The 17221-nt window shown below is 54.5% G+C and overlaps 5 protein-coding genes, 2 long non-coding RNA genes and 3 other non-coding genes across 15 annotated transcripts in view; 6 read left to right on the plus strand and 4 right to left on the minus strand.

Moving 5' to 3' along the window:
- Positions 1-5299, plus strand: part of EIF4A1 (eukaryotic translation initiation factor 4A1) — a 6997-nt gene extending 1698 nt beyond the window's left edge. For both annotated transcript variants that reach the window (XM_009189566.2, XM_009189567.4), the window contains exons 3-11: positions 152-284; positions 724-863; positions 2810-2978; positions 3341-3450; positions 3638-3781; positions 3863-4000; positions 4110-4199; positions 4464-4543; positions 4640-5299. In XM_009189566.2, the coding sequence (XP_009187830.1) occupies positions 152-284; positions 724-863; positions 2810-2978; positions 3341-3450; positions 3638-3781; positions 3863-4000; positions 4110-4199; positions 4464-4543; positions 4640-4784 (1149 nt within the window). In that variant the 3' untranslated portion in view covers positions 4785-5299. The remainder of the gene's footprint in view (positions 1-151; positions 285-723; positions 864-2809; positions 2979-3340; positions 3451-3637; positions 3782-3862; positions 4001-4109; positions 4200-4463; positions 4544-4639) is intronic.
- LOC103878631 overlaps positions 1-7772 on the minus strand; it is a 10233-nt gene extending 2461 nt beyond the window's left edge. Inside the window, exon 1 of the long non-coding RNA XR_004179332.1 lies at positions 7663-7772. This is a non-coding gene — a long non-coding RNA (uncharacterized LOC103878631). The remainder of the gene's footprint in view (positions 1-7662) is intronic.
- Positions 319-453, plus strand: LOC116271145. Its single transcript, XR_004179583.1, has one exon. It is a non-coding gene; the product is annotated as a small nucleolar RNA SNORA48 (small nucleolar RNA).
- LOC116271178 lies at positions 3095-3237 on the plus strand. The gene has a single exon (XR_004179608.1). It is a non-coding gene; the product is annotated as a small nucleolar RNA SNORD10 (small nucleolar RNA).
- Positions 4255-4394, plus strand: LOC116271132. The gene has a single exon (XR_004179571.1). It is a non-coding gene; the product is annotated as a small nucleolar RNA SNORA67 (small nucleolar RNA).
- Positions 5416-8414, plus strand: CD68 (CD68 molecule). The gene is made up of 6 exons (XM_003912264.5): positions 5416-6031; positions 6116-6633; positions 6771-6890; positions 7014-7086; positions 7199-7369; positions 7683-8414. The coding sequence occupies exons 1-6, from the start codon at positions 5983-5985 to the stop codon at positions 7814-7816; spliced, it is 1065 nt and encodes a 354-aa protein (XP_003912313.1). The 5' UTR covers positions 5416-5982; the 3' UTR covers positions 7817-8414.
- Positions 8280-9535, minus strand: LOC103878630. The gene is given in 3 exon segments (XM_021928683.2): positions 8280-8818; positions 9158-9424; positions 9426-9535. Coding segments are annotated over 3 exon segments (684 nt in total). The 3' UTR covers positions 8280-8511.
- On the minus strand, positions 8280-9922 carry LOC110741577. Its single transcript, XR_002517962.1, has 2 exons — positions 9809-9922; positions 8280-8466 (listed from the first exon to the last, which is right to left on the minus strand). It is a non-coding gene; the product is annotated as an uncharacterized LOC110741577 (long non-coding RNA).
- Positions 9174-14459, plus strand: MPDU1 (mannose-P-dolichol utilization defect 1). Of its 5 annotated transcripts, none has more exons than XM_003912262.4 (7): positions 9872-10197; positions 11961-12026; positions 12175-12307; positions 12937-13022; positions 13144-13262; positions 13406-13516; positions 13671-14454. In XM_003912262.4, exons 1-7 carry the CDS (start codon positions 10095-10097, stop codon positions 13794-13796), a joined length of 744 nt encoding a protein of 247 aa, XP_003912311.1. In that variant the 5' UTR covers positions 9872-10094; the 3' UTR covers positions 13797-14454. The 5 variants fall into 5 exon arrangements, with proteins under 5 accessions (XP_009187827.1, XP_021784371.1, XP_003912311.1 ...); XM_009189565.2 differs by having other exon boundaries at positions 9878-10197; positions 12180-12307; XM_009189563.4 differs by having other exon boundaries at positions 9174-10197; positions 13144-13516; positions 13671-14459.
- On the minus strand, positions 14423-16428 carry SOX15 (SRY-box transcription factor 15). The gene is made up of 2 exons (XM_003912266.4): positions 15396-16428; positions 14423-14791 (listed from the first exon to the last, which is right to left on the minus strand). The coding sequence occupies exons 1-2, from the start codon at positions 15926-15928 to the stop codon at positions 14623-14625; spliced, it is 702 nt and encodes a 233-aa protein (XP_003912315.3). The 5' UTR covers positions 15929-16428; the 3' UTR covers positions 14423-14622.
- Between the last annotated feature and the right edge of the window lie 793 nt (positions 16429-17221).

A 17221-nucleotide genomic window follows, 5' to 3' on the forward strand; every position in this document is an offset into this window, starting at 1 on the left:
CCCATCTAGAAGCAGCTGGTTTCCCTAAAGGGAGGAGGGGTTGTAAGCTTTGAGGCTTTGGTTAGTAGGCGCCAGATCCTGTTCGCTCTGGGACTACAGCTCAGCCTCACCTTTTCCACGACTCAAACTTTAATTTCTTTGCATCCCATAGAGTAACTGGAATGAGATTGTTGACAGCTTTGATGACATGAACCTCTCAGAGTCTCTTCTCCGTGGCATCTACGCCTATGGTTTTGAGAAGCCGTCTGCCATCCAGCAGCGAGCCATTCTACCTTGTATCAAGGGTGAGAACTCTCAGTACCAGAAGACATTCTGGACTGTCCCTGACCTGGGTAGAGTGGCATCTGGTTGGTGGTGCCCATCTCATATCAGCCAGGGACAAAGCAACTCCTTGTTCATCCCAGCTTGGCTTCTGATCTGTGCCCATGCCTGGTTCATGCCTTGGACACATACGTTTCCTTTAAAGTGGTGGTATTGTAGCCAGCTTACACTTGTCTCTGCAGCCATAGTTCTAGTCCAGCTTGGTGTGCAACACTAGACGAGTTAATAACTGGTCCTTGTTTCTATCTGGTTCTCATTGTGTAACTGTGTTGACTGGTAAGGTAGTTTGTGAGCCATGAAATACTTGGTTCATTGGTTGCTTACTGGTCTCATTCACCTACGACTTGAATATCCCAAAGTGTATACTCTTTACCACATTTAACTCCTAATTTGTTTGTTTAGGTTACGATGTGATCGCTCAAGCCCAATCTGGGACTGGGAAAACGGCCACATTTGCCATATCAATTCTGCAGCAGATCGAATTAGATCTAAAAGCCACCCAGGCCTTGGTCCTGGCACCCACTCGAGAATTGGCTCAGCAGGTAAGAGTGGTTTCTGTTCCCTCCTTAAAGGCTGATTTAGGGATGATGGGCATAATCCAAGGACCAGAGAAGTGTTCTCTGATCACCACCTTGGGAGGAAGAGAGATGGGTGCCCTAACGCTCTCGAGACCTGCTGGGTTAATTAGAAGCTATTTCTTACCCAAATGTAACCATCACTTCCTCCACCCATTTCCTGAGTCAAATGGGAAGGCTCTTGGGTGAAGCCTGGCTGGCTGGGCAAGTTTGGTGGCTGTGTTCTGAATAAGCACCATCACCATGGGCTAAGAGACACCTCAGTGGTGGGGGTGCTATTATGGTAGTCAGAGCAGATGGACAGTGGACAGTTTTGTTGTTTGGTTTTTTATGTTTTTTTTTTTTTTTTTTTTGGGAGACAAGAGTCTGTGTCACTCAGGCTGGAGTGTAGTGGCGCTATCTCAGCTTACTGCAAGCTCCGCCTCCCAGGTTCACTCCATTCTCCCGCCCTCAGCCTCCCAAGTAGCTGGGACTACAGGCGTCTGCCACCATGCCCAGCTAATTTTTTTGTATCTTTTAGTAGAGATGGGGTTTCACCATGTTAGCCAGGATGGTCTCGGTCTCCCGACCTCATGATCCACCTGCCTCAGCCTCCCAAAGTGCTGGGATTACAGGTGTGAGCCACCACGCCCAGCTGGACAGTCCTTTTTTCACCTTGGCTTAATGCCTAGAGCTGTTTCATGCCTGGGGCACACACAATTCTAATGCTGGACTTATTCTGGGTCATGCTGCGACACTCATCTCAACTAGAGTATTGAGGCTCAGAGCATGTTTTTTAAATGTTCTGTGGCAGGTGCAGTGATTATTCTGGGTGCGGATAATGTAAGAAGTTACAGCAGAGCTCCATTCTAAGGCACTTGGCTCTCAGTTTTCTCAGAGTGAACATGGCTCGTAGCTTTTGATCCTGTGGTAGGAGTACAATAGGACATGGATATGCATCACCTGTTCTATAAAACTGGTTGCTGGCCGGGCGCGGTGGCTCACTTGTGTAATCCCAACACTTTGGGAGGCTGAGGCAGGCAGACCACTTGAGATCAGGAGTTGGAGACCAGCCTGGCCAACATAGTGAAACCCCATCTCTACTAGAAATATAAAAACTAGCCGGGCGTAGTGGCATGTGCCTGTTATCCCAGCTACTTGGGGGAGGCTCAGGCAGGAGAATTTAACCCAGGAGGCGGAGGCTGCAGTGAGCCGAGATTGTGCCATTGCACTCCAGCCTGGGCGATGAGCAAAGCTCTGTTTCAAAACAAACAAAACAAAACTGGTTGCTGCGCCGGGCGCGGTGGCTCAAGCCTGTAATCCCAGCACTTTGGGAGGCCGAGGCGGGCGGATCACAAGGTCAGGAGATCGAGACCATCCTGGCTAACATGGTGAAACCCCGTCTCTACTAAAAATACAAAAAACTAGCCGGGCGTGGTGGCGGGCGCCTGTAGTCCCAGCTACTCGGAGGCTGAGGCAGGAGAATGGCCTGAACCTGGGAGGCGGAGCTTGCAGTGAGCGAGATCGGCCCACTTGACCCCAGGCGGGGGGACCCAGCGCGAGACTCCGTCTCAAAAAAAAAAAAAAAAAAAAACTGGTTGCTGCATGACGAGGCAGTTGGTCAAATTAGCTTTCAGAAAGTTATGGGTTCTAAATATCTAGAGTAAGAAACTGAATTAATTATCTGAGCGGCCTTACTGTGAATCACTGTACACTCAGGAACCAGACTGAGTTGAAATCCTGTCTTTGCCACCTATTGACAGCACGATCTTAAGTGGATTTTAGCCTCTGCCTGTTTCTCAGCTGAATGTGAGTGTAATAATAGTGCATGCCCCAAAGTTGTTGGTTAGGAATAAATACATGAAAAACATTTAAGAATGGTGCCTGGCACAGCTGTAGCTAATATGTGAGCACCTATCTTTCTCTGTGCTCAGATACAGAAGGTGGTCATGGCACTAGGAGACTACATGGGTGCCTCCTGTCATGCCTGTATTGGGGGCACCAACGTGCGTGCTGAGGTGCAGAAACTGCAGATGGAAGCCCCCCACATAATCGTGGGGACCCCTGGCCGAGTGTTTGATATGCTTAACCGGAGATACCTGTGTGAGTAATTCAGTTCTCCAACCCCTGGGTCACTTCGCTCTTGCGCATGCTTTCCAGTCTTTCAGTGTAAGCCAAAGTCATTCCCACAGATGCTGGTTTCCCTCTGGGGAAGAGCTGCTCTGTGATGGAGCCCATGCGTGTCATCTGAGCCTCTGGCTTCCCTGCCAGTGCAGCCCAGGCAGTGTCCTACTTCCCAGGGCTGTTTTCTGGCTTGGCGGGAACGTCCTGGGCAAAGGATCAGTCTTTGTACTCTGAGAGCAGACTACTCGGCCCCTCTCTGTTTTTTGTCAGCAAAGTTGGATGTATCTCTCCTACATTTCCCTGATTATATGCTATATATTGGCTTTTTTTTCCTTCTCTAGCTCCCAAATACATCAAGATGTTTGTACTGGACGAAGCTGACGAAATGTTAAGCCGTGGATTCAAGGACCAGATCTATGACATATTCCAAAAGCTCAACAGCAACACCCAGGTGAGGGCGGCCTTGCTCGAATCGCTAATGATTCTGGAAGAAAAATATCAAGTGCCAGGGGAACCAAACTCTGGATTCTTGTCCCTGAGCCTTTTTATGCATCCACTTCAGTTTTAGGTGTGGCTAGGGAAGGGAGCAGACCTTGGGAAGGATCCACTGCTCTAAGGCTGGCCTTTTTTTCCACTAGGTAGTTTTGCTGTCAGCTACAATGCCTTCTGATGTGCTTGAGGTGACCAAGAAGTTCATGAGGGACCCCATTCGGATTCTTGTCAAGAAGGAAGAGTTGACCCTGGAGGGTATCCGCCAATTCTACATCAACGTGGAACGAGAGGTGGGGCCCAGTGCAGGAGGCGGGCCTGGTAGTGAGTTGTTGGGTATAGCCCCTGACTGATTTTTGTCCCCTCACCTGCAGGAGTGGAAGCTGGACACACTATGTGACTTGTATGAAACGCTGACCATCACCCAGGCAGTCATCTTCATCAACACCCGGAGGAAGGTGGACTGGCTCACCGAGAAGATGCACGCTCGAGATTTCACTGTCTCTGCCATGGTGTGTTTGCCCGCTGCCAGCCCCTTGTGGGTCTGCCGGTCAGAAGTGTCCTACTTGAAGCCAGGGTTCCCGGAACCCATGTGCCTACCTGGTTTGTTTTCTCTTCTAGCATGGAGATATGGACCAAAAGGAACGAGACGTGATCATGAGGGAGTTTCGTTCTGGCTCTAGCAGAGTTTTGATTACCACTGACCTGCTGGTGAGTAGAGGGAATTGACAGGAAAGGCAGAAGGGAGGATCCAAGGTGATTCCTGATCCAAGGTGATTCCCTCTCCAAGGGGACATCCAGTGCCCCTCTCAGGAAAGTAGCAGCTTGGAATAGAATCTGGCATGCCTAAGGCCTTTGGGGAACAGGGATGCTTATTTCCTCCGCCTTCCTTGGCTGCCTACATGGATGCCTAAGTGTCTCTTCGGGATAGTGTTCTCTCATGCACATGCTGAAGAGTTGTCTTTCTTGATGTAGGCCAGAGGCATTGATGTGCAGCAGGTTTCTTTAGTCATCAACTATGACCTTCCCACCAACAGGGAAAACTATATCCACAGGTAAGAGTAGATCTGGAACACTCCTCCATCCCCTCACGCCTGGCCCTCCCTGGGCTAAAGTTCCTGATGTTCCTCATCCCTTTCCTTGTTTTCCAGAATCGGTCGAGGTGGACGGTTTGGCCGTAAAGGTGTGGCTATTAACATGGTGACAGAAGAAGACAAGAGGACTCTTCGAGACATCGAGACCTTCTATAACACCTCCATTGAGGAAATGCCCCTCAATGTTGCCGACCTCATCTGAGGGGTTGTCCTGCCACCCAGCCCCAGCCAGGGCTCAATCTCGGGGGGCTGAGGAGCAGCAGGAGGGGGGAGGGAAGGGAGCCAAGGGATGGACATCTTGTCATTTTTTTTCTTTGAATAAATGTCACTTTTTGAGGCAAAAAAAGAAGGAACCGTGAACATTTTAGACACCCTTTTCTTTGGGGTAGGCTCTTGCCCCAGGCGCCGGCTCTTCTCCCAAAAAAACACTAATCCATTTCCCTAACCTAGTAACCTCCAGATCCCAGAGGCTCTCCTCACCTCAGCTGAGCTCCTTTGAAAGTGATTCAGGGGACTACGTCACTCAGCCTCATTTGCTGGACCAAATCTGGAGGGAGAACCCCTAAAACCCCTGAGTGAGGTTGCCCAGGGGGTTTGTCCCCAGGTGGGGGGAAGCAGGGGAGAGAAAATGGTAGCCATTTTTACATTGTTTTGTATAGTATTTATTGATTCAGGAAACAAACACAAAATTCTGAATAAAATGACTTGGAAACTGCCTGTTTGGGCTTCTCATTTCTTACCTCCCCTTCCCTCTCCCACCTGCTACTGGGTGCATCTCTGCTCCCCCCTTCGCCAGCAGATAGTTACCTTTGGGCTGTGTTGCTTTCTTGTCACCATCTAAGAGTTCCCAGACACTGGAAAGCCATGTTCTCCGCTCTGAGAACAGTGATGCTGACTGGAGTGCTGCCCCTCTATAAAAGGCTGGGTGTGGATGATCACAAGCCCCTCACGTGCCTCAGCCAAGAGGAAGTACAGGGGTCAGCCCCGAGGTCCAGGGGAAAGGGGAGTGGAGACACTGATTTCCCTACCACTGAGGGAGGGGCCTGGGTCTCAGCTGTTCCCATAGCCATCTGCCACAACTCCCAAGCAAGTTTTGCTGAGTTTGACACATGGATCCCTATGGATCAACTGCCCTAGGACTCCCTTTCATGTACCCATGTGACCCTGTTGACTTTGCCCTGATGAAGCAGGGGCCAACAGTGCCCTACCTTAATTACAAAAACTAATGACTAAGAGAGAGATGGCTAGAGCTGAGGCCCCTGAGTCAGGCTGTGGGTGGGATCATCTCCAGTACAGGAAGTGAGACTTTCATTTCCTCCTTTCCAAGAGAGGGCTGAGGGAGTAGAGCTGAGCAACTGGTGCAGACAGCCTCGCTGGACTTGGGGTGAGGTAGTTCAGCCATGAGGCTGGCTGTGCTTTTCTCGGGGGCCCTGCTGGGGCTACTCGCAGGTAAGGAGAAAGGAGGCTGAGGGGAGGGGGCCCCTGGGAGGGAGCCTGCCCCTGGGTGGCTAACCATCTCCTCTCTGCCAAAAGCCCAGGGGACAGGGAATGACTGTCCTCACAAAAAATCGGCCACTCTGCTGCCATCCTTCACGGTGACACCCACGGCTACAGAGAGCACTGGAACAACCAGCCACAGGACTACCAAGAGCCACAAAACCACCACTCACAGGACAACCACCACAGGCACCACCAGCCACAGACCCACGACTGCCACGCACAACCCCAACACCACCAGCCACAGAAACGCCACGGTTCATCCAACAAGCAACAGCACTGCCACCAGCCAGGGACCCTCAACTGCCACTCACAGGCCTGCCACCACTAGTCATGGAAATGCCACAGTTCATCCAACAAGCAACAGCACTGCCACCAGCCCAGGACTCACCAGTTCTGCCCACCCAGGACCACCTCCGCCCTCTCCGAGTCCTAGCCCGGCCTCCAAGGAGACCATTGGAGACTACATGTGGACCAATGGTTCCCAGCCCTGTGTCCACCTCCAAGCCCAGATTCAGATTCGAGTCATGTACACAACCCAGGGTGGAGGAGAGGTAAAGCTAAAAACGGGTACAAGAGGGGAGGGAGGCAGGACTGGCTACAGGCTCAGAGGGAAGAAGGAAGACAGGACGGGGAATATTGGCTGGCATCGCATGCAATCTTGTGACCTTCTGATCTTTAACTTCCGCAGGCCTGGGGCATCTCTGTACTGAACCCCAACAAAACCAAGGTCCAGGGGAGCTGTGAGGGTGCCCATCCCCACCTGCTTCTCTCATTCCCCTATGGACACCTCAGTTTTGGATTCATGCAGGTATAGCCATGACCTCAGTCTCACCCCTCACTCAGCCTCCCGGCGCCCCACCCCTCCCAATCCTGCACCCTACCCCTTCCTCTGTGAAGAGGGATGCCACCTGCTTTCCTGTTTGCCCCACAGGACCTCCAGCAGAGGGTTGTCTACCTGAGCTACATGGCGGTGGAGTACAACGTGTCTTTCCCCCACGCAGCACGTAAGTAACCTCCTTCCCTTTCTCATTGCTACCACTAGACACCAGGGTTCCTGAAAGGACTAAGCTGGGGCCAGGGAGGTGGACAGGATCTAACCCTTCCTCACTCCTCCAGAGTGGACATTCTCGGCTCAGAATGCATCCCTTCGAGATCTCCAAGCACCCCTGGGCCAGAGCTTCAGTTGCAGCAACTCGAGCATCATTCTTTCACCAGCTGTCCACCTCGACCTGCTCTCCCTGAGGCTCCAGGCTGCTCAGCTGCCCCACACAGGGGTCTTTGGGCAAAGTAAGACCTACCTACTCCTTCCCTCCTAGAATCCTCCCACTGCACTGAAAACCCCTTCCCCAGGCCCATAAGCCACTCATCTCTCTTCTTAACCCCCCAAATCTCCTCCCTCTCCCAGCTTGTCATGGCTATAGGGCAGCTGTCCTCCCATCCTCTACAAGATTCTGCCAGTTTCCCCCTTTGGTCACTGCTGAGTCACTGCGGTGAGCTCCTCACCAATCTCCTACTCCCTAGCATCCCCCCATTCCCTCCTCCCACCTTCATCCCAACCACCACGTCACTGTAATACCTACCTGCCCTATCCTTCCGCCAGGTTTCTCCTGCCCCAGTGACCGGTCCATCTTGCTGCCTCTCATCATCGGCCTGGTTCTTCTTGGCCTCCTTGCCCTGGTGCTTATTGCCTTCTGCATCGTCCGGAGACGCCCATCCGCCTACCAGGCCCTCTGAGCATTTGCTTCAAACCCCAGGGCACTGAGGGGGTTGGGGTGTGGTGGGGGGGTCCCTTATTTCCTTGACATGCAACTGTCTCAAAGACAAAGTTATTTTCCTTCCCTTTCTTGAAGAACTAAAATAGAGCCGGGCGCGATGGCTCATGCCTGTAATCCCAGCACTTTGGGAGGCTGAGGCAGGCAGATCACTGGAGGTCAGGAGTTTAAACACCAGCCTGGCCAACATGGTGAAACCCCATCTCTACTAAAAATACAAAAAATTAGCCGGGTGTGGTGGCATAATCCCAGCTGGCCTGTAATCCCAGCTCCTTGGGAGGCTGAGGCAGAATTGCCTGAACCCAGGAGGTGGAGGTTGCAGTAAGCCGACATCGTGCCACTGAGCCAAGATCGCGCCACTGCACTCCAGACTGGACGACTGAGCCAGACTGTCTCAAATAAATAAATAAGAGATAATGCAGTTGGGAGGAGGGAGGGGAGAGAGTTTTATTAAATGTGACGAACTGTCCCCCCAAGAGGAGAGTAGCAAAATATATGCGTATCTTTGACTTGGGGTTTTCCTTGTCCTGCCAGGATTAAAAGCCATGAGTTTCTTGTCACATGCCTTTCTGTGCTTTCCATGGCTGGGTCTCAGCGAGCCGGAAGCAGCTGCTGAGGAGGGATGAAAATGTCAATGTGTGACGATGCCTCATGGGTTTACCCCCCAAAGCCTGGCACAGCTGGTGTTGGATCTGCCGTGCCACCCTTCCTTCCTCCTCTTGGGGCCACTGGCTGCTCCAGTACCCTATCGCTGGCAAGCCGGTAGAGCCATTCGCCCCTGCAGCCTTCCTCCTGACCCTCCTACAGTTTCAGATGCAGCAGACAGACAAAGCCAGGAGTGCGAGGCTGTGGAATTTCATTCCCAAAGGCAGCGCCAGTGACTCCTGAGCAATGAGAATGTCCTGTCCTGTCCACCGTATTTAGGGCCAGCAGAAGAGCCCGATTAAACCCTCGCAGCAAGCACCTGGGATGCTCCTATCCCACCTGCAAGGGGTTGAATCAAGCAGGAGCAGTAGGTACTCTGACCTCCACTGGCGGCTCCTGGGAACAGCACGCCCCTTACACAGGGCCACCCGCCAAGTCTAACTTCATGCCCCCAGTATTTGAGGTGAGGCGAGTCATTCTCAGGACAGCCAAGGTCCCGATTCTAGAAAGGGCCTCCCAGATGGCCACAGCCTGCACCACAAGTGAGCGCCAGTCCCACCCTTTACAGTAGGCTGTGGCGCAATCCCTGAAGCCAGGATGAGCAGCACCCCCCAGCCGTACGAGCCCCGGGAGGCTTCCGGCCTCCAAAGCCAGAGACTTCCCCACAAGGGCAGCCCCACCTCTGCCTGCAGACATCCGTGTGACCTTGCAACGGGTGGGCACCGTGGGTTGGCGTCCCGGCGCTGGGTAACGAAGCACAACGCTCCCACCAGGTAGTCCAAGGTGCCCTTTCCCAAGCGGAGCTGCAGGGTCCACTCGGCCTCGCCGAAGTCTCTGCCCAGCACGTGGTGCGCCCTCGGGCCAGCGGGGAGCGGGAGAACCCCGGGGCTGCATCGCCAGGCCTCGGCTCCCCGGAGCCGGCCAGCTCTGTGCCCCACGGGTGATTCAAGGGTTGCCCTTCCCTGCCCTGGGCTCGCCTCCCCCACCTCCTCCTCTACTTCACTGTCCCGGGCCCAGCAGTTGCCGGCGCACTCATGCTCCGAGGCCTGAGCCAACCGAAGCGAGGCAAGCACGGGGCCCTGCGCGCAACGCGGCACCTAAGGAGGCCTGCCCGGTGCAGACTCTCCTGCTCCCACCGGCGCCCTTCCCTCTAGAGACGTCGAGAGAACTGGAGCTAGTGGCGCCCCCACCCAACGCCACCTCGGAGACTCGGGCTCCTTCTCTCTCAACTTCGAACAATACAGAGTGTGCTACGGAAAGACAAGATGGCGCCCAGCAAGAGGAGCGGAGAAAGGGGTGTAAATCTTACTTCCAAACTGGAAGCGCCAACAAAGGCGTGGGAGGTCTAACTGCGCAGGCGTGCAGCTTCGGCAAGCTTCAGAATTCCAACTGCCGGGCGCGTCCAAAACGTGGTCCCCGACTGAGACTTATTTTACGCCACTAGAGCGGGGGTGGGTAGCGTCAGAAAGAGCGAGGAGCAGGGGACGGGCCAGCTTCGCCGCGGGAAAGGAACGGGAGGCGGAGTGTCCGCAGCGCGCACGCGCAACGAAAGTCAATGGCGGTCTGGAGAGACTGGCGGAAGCTAGCTTTGCAATATGGCGGCCGAGGCGGATGGACCGCTTAAACGGCTGCTCGTGCCGATTCTTTTACCTGAGAAATGCTACGACCAACTTTTCGTTCAGTGGGACTTGCTTCACGGTGAGTTTTATTCAGCATCCAATCCAAGTCCTGCTCGAGTGACCGTGGACCCTTAGTCCAAGGCTTGATCGGCGACTAAGTGATGGCAGTCCCTGCCGCCACGCCGAGCTGAGCGGAAGTCATTTCTGAGAGGGGCGGAAGTGTCTCGGGCCCCTTAGAGGGAGGACGCCATATTTGTGCCAGTGGGGAAGTCACCGGGTGGAATTACTTCTTTGTGAGATTTGAGCTTTAGCGACAATAAAAGACGAAAAGACTCAACTTTTATAAAACAAAATAAAAGTCAAGTCAAATCATGCCAACCTTTATTAGATCGCTAGCAGGGTTAAGCTTAATTCAAAGCCCCTGATGAATTGGGCCTTTATTGCACCCCCAAAGGCTCCGCCACCCTGATTGCTTTCTTTCCAGCCTCCAGGTTTGCTCATAGTCTGATTTCGGAATAATTTGCCTCCTTTCCTTTTTGATTGCGAGACAGCTTCACAACAAGGCCCACCGTCAGACCATTTGGGAAGCGTCAGTCTGCCCCTCTCTTGAACTCGTGGGGCACTTTGTTTTAGCCGCATTCATGACCCATGAGAGTCTGACTCCCACTGGACCAAGCTCCTTGAGGGGAAGTATTCAAGGCTAGATAAGTTGTAGATGGCCAGGGCATAAAAGCAAGTCCTGAAAGGGTAAGGTTTAGTCCCTGAGTAGGGGCCAGGGACAGTCAGAGTGTTCAAGAAAGAGTGGTATGGGACGGGCACGGTGGCTCACGCCTGTAATCCCAGCACTTTGGGAGGCCGAGGCAGGTGGATCACCTGAAGTCAGGCGTTTGAGACCAGCCTGGCCAACAGGGTGAAACCCCGTCTCTACTAAAAATACAAAAAATTAGCCGGACATTGTGGCAGGCGCCTGTAATCCCAGCTACTTGGGAGGCTGAGGCAGGAGAATCTCTTGAACCCAGGAGGCAGAGGTTACAGTGAGCCGAGATCGTGCCATTGCACTCCAGCCTGGGCAACAAGAGTGAAACTCCGTCTCAAAATTAAAAAAAAAAAAAAAAGTATGAAGACTTGTCTTTGGTGAGAGAAGACATGTGAAATGGGGCACCCATTGGCCCAGAGAAGGGAGATAAAGGATTAAAAAACTCTTGGGCATTTCTCAACTTGGCATTTCTTAACTTTATACGGGGAAGCAATGGAGAGCCATGGAGGTCAAGCCAAATTTGGATGTTAATTTATAGGGAAGGGAATATTGGATGTGGCAGGTGGTAGGCATTGGAGAAAAGCTGTTTTGGAAAGTAATAGTCTGGGGCCCAGCGCGGTAGCTCGAGCCTATAATCCCAGCACTTTAGGAGGCTGAGGCAGGTGGATCATCTGAAGTCAGGAGTTCGACACCAGCCTGGCCAACATAGTGAAACCCCGTCTCTACTAAAAACACAAAAATTAGCCAGGCATGGTGGTGTGCACCTGTAATCCTAGCTACTTGGGAGGCTGAGACAAGATAATTGCTTGAACCTGAGAGGCAGAGGCTGCAGTGGGCTGAGATCGGGCCACTGCACTCCAGCCTGGGTGACAGAGCAAGACTGTCTCAAAAAAAAAAAAAAAAAAGTATAGTGGTTTGGAGCAGGAAAGACGAGGCCTTTTTCGCTGCCCTCCGTCCCTCCTCCCCACAAGACAATGCAAGACCGTGGTGTGGGTAAGAGGGGTTGGGGAGAGCCCACAGGAGCTTCAAGCCCTGGCCTCGGTTTCAGACATCTCCTGTCTGCTTACCCTTTTTTCTCTCCTCAGTCCCCTGCCTCAAGATTCTCCTCAGCAAAGGCCTGGGGCTGGGCATTGTGGCTGGCTCACTTCTCGGTATGTCTCTTATCTTTCTTTCCTGCTGTTGGGTTGAGGTGGAGGTTCTGAGAGGCCGTCAGCTGTGTAGGCGTTCATTCTGTAGCTGTTGTGTTGCATCCCAAAGAATGGAGACTCCTCAGTCCTACTTTTCTCATCTTTCCCCTAGTAAAGCTGCCCCAGGTGTTTAAAATCCTGGGAGCCAAGAGTGCCGAAGGATTGAGTCTCCAGTCTGTAATGCTGGAGCTAGTGGCATTGACTGGGACCATGGTCTACAGCATCACTAACAACTTCCCATTCAGGTGAGGGGCTCACTCTTCCTCCCCAAGGGTAATACCCACAACTCTAATGGGGATTAAGGTGAGGGAGGTTACAGGGCAGGAAAGTGGCCAGGCCGGGTGGCTAGTGCCTTTAACCCCAACACTTTGGGAGGCCAAGGTGGGTGGATCACCTGAGGTCAGGAGTTCAAAACCAGCCTGGCCAACATGGTGAAACCCTCTCTACTAAAAATACAAAATTAGCTGGGTGTGGTGATGTGCACCTGTAATCCCAGCTACTTGGGAGGCTGAGGCAGGAGAATCACTTGAACCTGGGAGACAGAGGTTGCAGTGAGCTGAGATTGTGCCACTGCACTCCAGCCTGTGCACGAAGATCTGCAGTTTTTTTTTGAAACTCTGTCTCAAAAAAAAAAAAGGGATGAGGGGCCAGGAAAGTTTTAAGCCCTTTTAAAAACCTAATCATCACCAGTGGAGGTGACCTTGAAAAGGGGTGAGCATCCCAAGAATGGCCACGATTGAGAATGAGCCAATCCCGTGCGGGGGCTGCAGAGAAGTGTGATCAGAGCATGGTGTCCCTGGATGGATGGGCTATGGAGGCTTTCCCTGCCTCTTTCTAGGCCCGCCTTTCTTCCTCCCAACTCTTGACTCTGCAGCTCTTGGGGTGAAGCCTTATTCCTGATGCTCCAGACGATCACCATCTGCTTCCTGGTCATGCACTACAGAGGACAGACTGTGAAAGGTGCTGGGGATTTCCCTAAGAGCAGGCTGTGTGGTTCCTGGGAACCCTGCTGGGAACTCAGGCCTGGGAAAGCCAAATGATGTTGGGAGATTGACAAGGACTCCTGTCTCCCCACCCCTAGGTGTCGCTTTCCTCGCTTGCTACGGCCTGGTCCTGCTGGTTCTTCTCTCGCCTCTGACGCCCTTGACTGTAGTCACCCTGCTCCAGGCCTCCAATGTGCCTGCTGTGGTGGTGGGGAGGGTGGGTACCAGGAGCAAGGGACAAGATGTTGGGGGGCAGGGTGGAGGGGAAAGAGTGGAAGGTCAAAGTGTGGGGGTGTTGGACTTGGGGGAGTGTGGGAGGAGCTCAGGTGACAGAGCCAAAGGTCTCAACTCCTCCCCTAGCTTCTCCAGGCAGCCACCAATTACCACAATGGGCACACAGGCCAGCTCTCAGCCATCACAGTCTTCCTGCTGTTTGGGGGCTCCCTGGCCCGAATCTTCACTTCCATTCAGGTGAGTGCAACATCTTCCTTCTAGAAGGCACTAAAACCTCATCTTTCTTCTCCCAGCTAAGGGCCAAAGCTGCCCCGTCAGGATCCTTTGTCCATAAGGGAACCTTTCTTGAGCTATGCTGAAGGGTAACGCTGGCTCTGTCTCTTGCAACCAGGAAACTGGAGATCCCCTGATGGCTGGGACCTTTGTGGTCTCCTCACTCTGCAACGGCCTCATCGCCGCCCAGCTGCTCTTCTACTGGAATGCAAGGCCTCCCCACAGGCAGAAAAAGGCCGAGTAGAGCCAGCTACTGGAGTCATTCCGTTTCCACTCATTCACCCAACCTCAGGGTTCTCCCCATCTGAGCCAGCCTGCTGGTGTGACTTACTCATCCTCCATTCCTCTGCATTTGCAGACTTTCTAAGCCAGGGTTGGCTGTGGTGGAAACAAATGGTTGATGGATCCAGATCCTTAGAAAAGGAGAGGATGGGGGTAGAGTCTCCTAAGCCAAAATTTTGACATTTGAGTGCTTTTCTAAGCCCTGTACATGAACTATTAACTCAGTCATTCAGCCAAGCCTCCTCCTCTAGCAGCAATTTCCAGCTGTTTAACACTATCCTGGGTAAATGTTTTACCCTGTCCTCCAGCCTCCCTGCTTCCCTTCTGGCCTTAGAAGATGGAGCCTGGAAGGCAGAGTGGAGGGGACTGGGGGCCTGTGGCTGCCTCCCCGCCTCAGCCCGGCTGGGACTGTTTCCCAGACCCCAGTGCTGAGGTGGGGGAAGGGGGACGGAGAATGACTCAGGCAGGGCCCCAGGGTGGGGTGAGGAGGTTCCTGCTCTGGCAGGTCTAGGCGGAAGGGAGTGGAGATGGGGCTGGTTCCTGCTGCAGTGAGGGGAACAGATGGGACAATAAAGACTGGAGACTGAGTTGAATAATACAAAACTGTTTAATACTACCAAAAATATAACTGTGTGTTGTGCGGCTCTCCCTGGCTTTCGTGGGAGGACTGCAGGCGGCGTCTGCACTGTAGTCCAACAGGAGAAAGGGTTGACAGCCTGGGGTAGGGGATGCTGCTGGATTAAAAAAGGAGGATGAGGCACGTCCGGTGAGGTCTGAGTCCAAGAGAGTTAGAGGTGGGTTAGGGGCATGGGGGCACCAGAAAGGGGAGGGTTGTATGGAGTGGGAGAGCCAGGGGGCAGGTAGTGGGTATAGGGGGGCAGCAGCTCCCCCTGGAGCCTAGGGTCACTCTGAGGGAGGGAGCACGATGAGGGGGCCTCCAGTTTGCAGTGGGAAGAGCTGCAGAGAGAAACAAGAGGTTAGAGGGCACCTCCCTGGGTTGGAGGTGAGTTCGACCAATTCTGGGCAGACAGGGTAGAGCTTGCCACCCACCCAGCCCGGGCTACCCAGCCCGCTGGGCGCAGGAGGCATGGAAGCCGACCCGGGGATAGAGAGCCCGCGGCCCTGTTGGGGCACGCTCGGGAGCGGGCTTGCGTGCTGCACGGCTGTTTTCCTCTTGGGGCTGGGGAGTCAGGCCAGGAAGGGGCAGAATGGGCTTGGCCTCTCCTTGCCCTGGGGGCTGGGAGAGGAAGCTGGGTCACACACAGGCCAGAAGCAGGGGGGAAACAGGGCATCTAACTAGGACACAATCGCATCCAGGGGTCCGTCACCGGGCCCTGCAGGGCCATCAACTTCAGACTGAGATGGAAACGCCCTCTGGGAGAACCCTGACCCGCCCCACCCTACACAGGTCCCGAAGGTACTGGCGCCTGTGCCCGCCACACCTTGGCCGAGAGTGGCCTCTGCTTGGGTGGGCTCCCGTCCTCCGGCATCCGCCCCCACCAAGGCTCCAGGAGAGGGGCGCATGGGCCCTCCGTCTTCAGCCCGCTTCCCAGGCACTCACCCATAGCTGCCGGGCAGGTAGGCTGTCGAATAGTTGGGGGGTCTGTACCCAAAGCCTCTGCTAGGTTGGGTGGTCGCGTACCCCGGCCCCCAGATCGCGCCGCCGCCGGCCAGGCTACCTCTTCCCTGTCCGCAGCGGGAAGGTCCGGCGCCCGAGCTCTTGGCCTTGCGCCGAGGGCGGTACTTGTAGTCGGGGTAGTCGCGCAGGTGCCGGGCGCGGAGCCGCTTGGCCTCCTCCACGAAGGGCCGCTTCTCGTCCTCGCCCAGCAGCTTCCACTGCGCGCCCAGGCGCTTGGAGATCTCAGAGTTGTGCATCTTGGGGTTCTGCTGCGCCATCTGGCGGCGCTGAGCGGAGCTCCACACCATGAACGCGTTCATGGGCCGCTTCACCTTCTCCAGGGGCAGTGCCCCGGGGGCCGCGGGGCTCCCAGCGCCCTCCCGCTCCTGGGGTCCCGAAGATGAAGACGCAGAAGCCGTGGGAGCAGGAGGCTCCAGGCTCCAGGCCTGGTCCTGTGAGGAGCACGGTAGCGCCATGGGTTGGGAGAAGCCTTAAGAGGGCGTCCTGAATGCCCTCCCCTCAACGTGAAGCGTCGATCCTGAAAATGGAGGGGTCTTCCCAGTCTGGAGTCGTTGCTGAGGAACTTGGGTCCTTAAAAAGTATATTTTATCCCCAAGCCCAGCGCTTAAACTAGAGCCTTTGCTTCCAACCAGTTCGGCACACTTTGGGGAGAGTCGAATGCAAAATCCGCTGTCTGATGCCCCGGCACTGAAGAGGTGCTGCTCTGAGGCCTACTGAATGGGGGGATCCCCCCGGTCCCTCTCCCCGACCCGCAGCTGCGATCAGACCGACCTTCCGTGGAGAGGGTAAACCATAAACCGCTTTGTGGTCTCCGGAGTTCCCGCAGCTGCCAGGCGCGGATGACCCAGAACTCTCCCACCTGGGCTCAGCGTTTGTGGCAGGCGGGCCAGCCCTGGGAACAGCTTTTAAAGACTGACTCCGCCCCTGGCCCTCCCAGAACACTGCACCTCCTTAAGGGCGCCAACATCCGCTGCCCGTAGGTAAACCCAGGTGTCCTGTTTGTCCCAGCCCCCAACACCCTCAGGGTGCCACGCCCCCCCCACCCAAGACCTGATGTCAGGCCTTCCAGCCCGTGGCTGATTGCCTCCCCTCCCTGAGCACAGGCAATTTAAAGCCAATTCTTTCCACAATGGGATCAAGCACAGGCTGATCAAGTGCCCTCAGGGCCTGAGTTGTGCTGAGAGGAGCTTGGGAGCATCCACGACCACCAACTCAAACCCTTTCCTGGCGCCTGTTGCTCCTCAAATCCCAGACCTGCCCTGGGGCAAGAAAGGCCGAGGAGAGAGACCATTTTTGTTTCCTGAGTCATTCCAGCAGGTGCTTGGGCCGTGATTCAACCCCTTTCCCAAGTGAGAAAACTTAAGCCCTCCCAACTCCAGTCCCTAAACCTAGATTTCTCGACTGCCATTGAATTATGGCAAGTTTTATCTTCAGTCCTCCCAGTCATGAGGGGGGAGCCAGGAAACCTAGGACAACTCGAGTTGAGAGGTCTGTGATGTGCATGCCGGATGAAAAGCCTGGAGCCAGATCAGAACACCACCAAGAAGGCCGGGCCCCAGGCTCCAGAGGCTGCCGTCAGGGAACCCTGCTCCTCATTCTGCCCAACGGCCCAGCCCAAGCCCCAGGCCTCAGGTAATCGGATTAAGCAGCCTGCCTTGGCTCTCAGCTTCTAGCAGGAACAGCTCCAGCTCTGAGCAGCCCTGCCTAGCCTGTGCTGTGACTCAGGGTATAGGAGTGGCCCAACTCCC

This window comes from Papio anubis, chromosome 17 (genome assembly GCF_008728515.1).
Source record: "Papio anubis isolate 15944 chromosome 17, Panubis1.0, whole genome shotgun sequence".
Taxonomy (NCBI): domain Eukaryota; kingdom Metazoa; phylum Chordata; class Mammalia; order Primates; family Cercopithecidae; genus Papio; species Papio anubis.

What these genes read in the sequence shown, in the direction of transcription:
- CD68 (XM_003912264.5), top strand. Translation starts at nt 5,983, where the DNA reads ATGAGGCTGGCTGTGCTTTTCTCGGGGGCCCTGCTGGGGCTACTCGCA. An exon ending in TCAGTTTTGGATTCATGCAG is followed by an intron (nt 6,891 to 7,013) that starts GTATAGCCATGA and finishes TTTGCCCCACAG; the next exon opens with GACCTCCAGCAGAGGGTTGT. An exon ending in GTCTTTCCCCCACGCAGCAC is followed by an intron (nt 7,087 to 7,198) that starts GTAAGTAACCTC and finishes TCACTCCTCCAG; the next exon opens with AGTGGACATTCTCGGCTCAG.
- MPDU1 (XM_009189563.4), top strand. Translation starts at nt 10,095, where the DNA reads ATGGCGGCCGAGGCGGATGGACCGCTTAAACGGCTGCTCGTGCCGATT. An exon ending in TCAGTGGGACTTGCTTCACG is followed by an intron (nt 10,198 to 11,960) that starts GTGAGTTTTATT and finishes TTCTCTCCTCAG; the next exon opens with TCCCCTGCCTCAAGATTCTC. An exon ending in TGTGGCTGGCTCACTTCTCG is followed by an intron (nt 12,027 to 12,174) that starts GTATGTCTCTTA and finishes TCTTTCCCCTAG; the next exon opens with TAAAGCTGCCCCAGGTGTTT.
- SOX15 (XM_003912266.4), bottom strand. Translation starts at nt 15,928, where the DNA reads ATGGCGCTACCGTGCTCCTCACAGGACCAGGCCTGGAGCCTGGAGCCT. An exon ending in TACCTGCCCGGCAGCTATGG is followed by an intron (nt 14,792 to 15,395) that starts GTGAGTGCCTGG and finishes TTCTCTCTGCAG; the next exon opens with CTCTTCCCACTGCAAACTGG.